Raw genomic sequence first — 5,898 nt, 5'->3', positions numbered from 1 at the left:
TCTATATGAATGATCTACACAGTAAAGGGATTAGATTACCGTAACACCCTACTATGTATTTTATCCTTAAAACTTGACCCCGTATAAATGATATTTCAGCTTATGTGAAATGAGATCTCCACCATTTATTTTCGTTTGGTCAAGCTCGAAGGAGATCATCCTTTGCTTACTATTCGCCAGATAGAAGCTATAGATTCCATGTTTATGCTAGCGCTCCCACTCAATTGCACTACCGTGTTCCCAAAATGTACGTATCACCCTGACCTAAAAGTAGGCTTAACTAACAAATCAAAGAACACGAATAGTCTTTCAAGATTGAGCCTAAACATAACAGGATTCAGATCATTTGATCTAGGATCAACTTGGCGATATTGACTTGAATAGATTTTACGGTAAGTTTAATTAAATCTAAGTCAAAGTTCAATATCGGTCCCTTCCGATGCATACTCCATGCATCCAACCTGAGCTTTACTTTAACCAATGTTCTGGAAAGAACATAGTATTTCTCCAAATACAAGTAAACTCTTGTTGTAGATTATCATATCAGTAAAACACTGTGTCTGATAAATCTAGGAAACTTTATTCACATAGTCATGTTTACTTTCCAATGTGATGACAGCACAATAAACATGATCAAGTATGTGAAAAGGGTTTAAGATGAATTTATAAATCAAATAGACAAGCAATTGATAAAGTGAACCAAAACATACACAAATGAATGAAAAATACTTCTGTTTCTTTATTGATGTTGAATAAAATAGATTACATTGAAATGGAGTTTTATTTAGGGCATAAAACCTAACATGGGCAGCATTAGAGCAAATTTTATGTTACTTGAAATGAGCACCAGGACGAGGTATAGTTTACAAGGATCATGGACATACCCAGATTGAGTGTTTTTCTGATGCGTATCAAGTGTGCTCCAAGGTAGATAGACGATCCACTTCAGGATATTGTGTATTTGTTGGGGGCAATCTGGTCTCTTGGAAGAGTAAGAAACAAAATGTTGTATCTAGATCCAGTGCTGAATCAGAATATAGAGCTATGGCCCAGTCTGTGTGTGAGGTAATATAGATTTATCAGCTTTTGACTGAATTCGGGTTTAAGACTTCTATTCCAGCAAAATTATGGTGTGATAATCAAGTTGCTCTTCATATTGCCTCAAATCCCGTATTCCACGAGCGAACTAAGCACATTGAGATTGATTGTCATTTTGTTCGTGAGAAAATTCAACAAGGTCTGATCTCCACAGGATATGTGAAGACCGGAGAACAACTAGGAGATATTTTTACAAAGGCTCTGAATGGGGTGCGGGTTAATTATCTTTGTAACAAAATGAGCATGATTAACATCTATGCTCCAGCTTGAGGGGGAGTGTTAGATATTAGATGTATATTAGCTGTAAAAGAATTAGATATTTAGTAGATATTTAATAGATATTTAGTCTCCTAGCTTTGTATATAAATATGTATTATTCTATGAAATCTATACACAATTCGAATCACTATTTTCTACAATATAGATCTATTTAGATAATGCTTATGTATGTATGAGATATGTATGCTTGGATAGGAATATGAGAGGTCAAATGACATTTCATTTTGTTTTCTTTGTTCTTCTTCACCTGTTGTATACCTACTACATCACCCACCATATATAGAAATTCCTATTTTGTCTACCCCAGTCTACAGTTCACAATGAACAATTGACTGATCAACAAAACATATGGACACTGAATCGATTTGTAACTTCTTCGTGCTAATTTAAGTAAAACTTAGTCAAATAAACAATGTAATACTCCAATATCTGTATCTGATATGCATTTTGAAAAATATATGATGCATATACTCTCGGAATAAAGCGACCCTTTTTTGAGAGATATTAAGCTGACTTGTCATTTCATTTAAACAATTTCTTTAGTAGAATACAAAATTTAAGATGCATGAGTAAATAATCCATAAGACATACAGAAACTTTCCATAGGCTAACATAATAACTTAACAAATCAAAAGTTTAGTTAAGTTCTTCTCTAAAGAACTAAAAATCAAATAAGTAGCACCAATGGACCATCTTATGGTGCATTGCATAAATTATTTTGTTCATAACTTCATAAATAAAACATTAAAGATATGATGAGTTATATAGCAAATAATCAGCAGGAAGGAGCTGGAAAAAATCGAAGGCACACATCAAATCAATGTAGAGAACTGATGCCTGGCAAAACATTTCACTCAGCAGTGCTCTTCTCTTCTTCATTACTAATCTTGTTAGTTGCATTTTCATCATTAACAACTTGTAAATCCGGATAGTTCCGGTGGTTGAGAGAGTGCAACCATAGAGCCACCACACCTTCTTTCTGCTCAGTCAATGCAATATGAGGGTATATATGCTTCATTTTGAAGGCTAAGGCCTCTTGTTCATACTCTTTCATCGATACCTCTTCATGAGTGTCTTTCCACTTTTGGTTATATGATGTAAAGAAACACTCATCCAAGTACAACCCAACTTCAGGGGCAGTTGGCACATTCATGTTAACATCCTTTTGCAGGGCCTTCTCTATCAATGACTCCGGGGCACAGTTCCTCATCACTGCCACAGCAAGCCCAATCAGCTTCCTTATCTGATGAAGCATGAAGCTCTGTCCCACCACCTCACACTTAACAAATTCCATGCCTTCAACTGTTACTACAGTGTCAGCATTGAACGAAATGATGAAGCGCACAGCTGCAGGGTCTTCGGCTTTTGTTCGGGTGGTAAAGTTGTGGAAGTTATGAGTCCCCACATAATGGTTCAGAATTCTATTAAACCTTTCTTTCTCGTTCTCACCATAAGAGAAATTAGTAGTGGCCTTTGCAGCATTACCCTCGTTAGATTCCAAGACTCCATTTTGAACCTTGTTGCTTCCAGCATTCCCACTTTCGGGTTTAATTTCGTTTATGGACTCCGAATTTGGATTACTGGCATTACCATTTACTGAAGAAAAGCCAATTTCGTCGCTAAGCGCAGAAACTACCTCAGCATTCTCAGTGTTCGACGAAATGTCAAGCTCAAAACTCGAACCACTTAACTCATAACTACGCTTGCCCATTAACCCGGCAACCTTGCGCCCCCTCTCAGAGCATTCATGACACTTAAAGAGCTCATTCCCTGATCCCAAACTAGCCATTACGCTCTCCCTATTAGGATGCGAATTTGGATCAAGAGCAAACACAGGAATAAGATAGACATACCTTCTCCGATCACAGAACTTTTTGGCGTTAAACGAACCAGTCACACGCTTGTAGCCAAATATTCTAATCTGCGGGGAAAGATTCGCATTCAGGCGGTCCACAAAGCCGGGTGGATCCACGTAGAACCGTCCGGAGACTACTTGCCCCACAGCGCTGACGCCCTTATCGGTACGGGCCGACCGAGCCCAATCATAGCGTTTGGGGTTGTTACGATCATGTTCCGGAACGGCGCCAGCATGATAGAGTCCTTCCTCAAGATCACCCTCGATGGTTTTGGCACCTGGGTTTTTCTGCATACCTTGATATCCGACACCGCAATATGCAAAGAAAATTGCAACCTTTCGGCGCTTGTATCTTGGGATCTTTGTCTCTTCGCCTGTAGCGGCAGCGGCGGCAGTGGTGTGTTCGTCATCGGAAGTGGTGGTCGTGGACATCTTGAGCTTCTTAGAGTCTGGTTCTTGTTCCGGAGGAGGCGGTGGTGGAGATATTGTGGTTTCTGTATTGGGGTTTTCCATTTTCAGCAATGTAAGAAGAAGAAGAGCTTATAGAGTTGATACTCCATTAAAGGTCCGATGTCTGAACTGTGTTTTTCACTCTACCCTTACAAAACCCTAGTTATAATTTAATGTAATTATTTGACATTTTTTAAAATCTTAAGAAATTTATAATATTTTATATAGTAAAAAAATATGGTTTAATAGTTTATTTTAGGAGAATTACTTTATATACTATATTTTTTATTTTATTTTTTAAAATTTACGATTTAGGTTTTTGAAGTGATTTCTTTGGTAGTTTCTATATGTGTTTTTATACGATTTTTTGTTGCGATTTAAATTGCTTGTAATACGGGTTTCTATATAGAATTCTGTAAAAATATAAAAAAAATTATTTTAAAGTGTAAAAATAAAAAACTCTTTTATTTTATAAGAAAAATATGCTTAGAAAATAAAATTGAGATAATTTATTTTGCATGATTTAAAAAAAAATTATTTTACATGTACATAAAATACAAAAAGACACATGTACAACAATATTATTTTTGACAATTTAATTACTCTAAATTTTTTTAAAAAAATTACATAATATTTTAAATAATATTAATATCCATTGTCATATAAAAAATTAAAAATAAAATAATTAAACACTAAACGAAAAAAGATATTGGCGGCTAAACCACCTGAACTTTACGGTTTGTAATAGTTAACCACAAAAACTGAAATTTTGGCGACATAACTACCTAAACCCTGGTTCCGTTTTGCTCTGCACACCTCTGTCCAAAAATCACAGTTAAGTGCCACGGTAGACTGTCCACGTGTACACACTTGTACACGTGGCAAGTTTTTAGTGGTCTACGTAATATTAATTTTAAAAAATAATTGTAAATATTAAAAAAAATTAAAAAATCAGAAGAAAAAAATTTAAAAATATTTTTTTAATTTTTTTTTTCCTTTTTCCTTTTTTTTTAAAAAAAAAAATAATTGAAAAAATTATAAAAATTATAAAAATAAATAAATTATAAAAAAAATTATTTTCTTTTTCCTTTTTCTTTTTCTTTTCTTTCTCCTTTTTCTTAGCTGAACCAAAAAAAAAAACTTTAGCTGCTCATCTCTTCCATCAGCCGCCTCCCCCCTCTCTCTTTGTTCCTCCCTCTCGGTGGAGGCAGAAGGCCAGTGGACGGTGCAGCCGCCTCCCTTCCTCTCTTCTCTCTTGCTCTAAGACCCTCTCCTCTCTCTCATTCTCGCGCGACCTAGGCCACCATTAAAGCTCTTCTCTCTCGCTCTCAAAAAATTAGGATTTTTAGTTTTGGGACCTAGGGAACAAAATCCCATGGTCCTGTTGGACCACCCATGATCGTGGACGGCTATATAGTTGTCATTGCACTGGGAAAATGGAAGAGAAGGAGAGAGGGGGTCAGGTTCTTGGGTTTTTGGAATCAAAGAACAAGGTTTCAAGGTCCATAGGACCATCGACGCCGGCAACAGTGGTTTGTGGTCTTACAACGCCGTCAAGTAAGAGAGCAAAGAGAGGAAGGGAGTGATGGGGAGCTAGAAAGAAAATGTTGCAGCTAGGGTTTACAATTAGAGAGAGAAATAGAGAAGAAGAAGAAAAAAAAAAGAAAAAGGAAAAAGAAAATAAAAAAATAAAAGAAAATATTTTTTTTTATAATTTATTTATTTTTATAATTTTAAATTATTTTTTTTTATAATTTTTTAATTTTTATAATTTTTAAATTATTTAAAAAAAAAAGAAAAGGAAAAAGAAAAAAAATATATTTTTTTTTCTTATTTTTAATTTTTTTTAATATTTATAATTATTTTTTAAAATTAATATTACGTGGACCACTAAAAACTTGCCACATATACAAGTGTGTACACGTGGACAGTCCACCGTGGCACTTAACTGTGATTTTTGGACGGAGGTGTGCAGAGCAAAACGGAACCAGGGTTTAGATAGTTATGCCGCCAAAATTTCAATTTTTGTGATTAACTGTTACAAACCGTAAAGTTCAAGTGGTTTAGCCGTCAATATCCAAAACAAAATGATGCATCAATACTTTTATTTTTAAGGGATGCATCAAAAATTTCTTAAAATAAAAATAAATCAATAAAACAAGAAAGGCTTTATATTTCATGTTTTGTAATAATTTACTATATAAAAGAATTACATA

At 34.8% G+C, this 5,898-nt stretch overlaps 1 protein-coding gene across 1 annotated transcript; it reads right to left on the bottom strand.

The window, feature by feature from the left end:
• Positions 1-2,055: 2,055 nt before the first annotated feature.
• Positions 2,056-3,866, bottom strand: LOC115710828 (uncharacterized). Its single transcript, XM_030639182.2, has one exon. The coding sequence runs from the start codon at positions 3,743-3,745 to the stop codon at positions 2,228-2,230; it is 1,518 nt and encodes a 505-aa protein (XP_030495042.2). The 5' UTR covers positions 3,746-3,866; the 3' UTR covers positions 2,056-2,227.
• Between the last annotated feature and the right edge of the window lie 2,032 nt (positions 3,867-5,898).

The sequence above is a fragment of the Cannabis sativa genome, chromosome X (assembly GCF_029168945.1).
Source record: "Cannabis sativa cultivar Pink pepper isolate KNU-18-1 chromosome X, ASM2916894v1, whole genome shotgun sequence".
Taxonomy (NCBI): Eukaryota; Viridiplantae; Streptophyta; class Magnoliopsida; order Rosales; family Cannabaceae; genus Cannabis; species Cannabis sativa.
The sequence above is the reverse complement of the archived record's forward strand: the minus strand, read 5'-3'. Positions and strand labels throughout refer to the sequence as shown.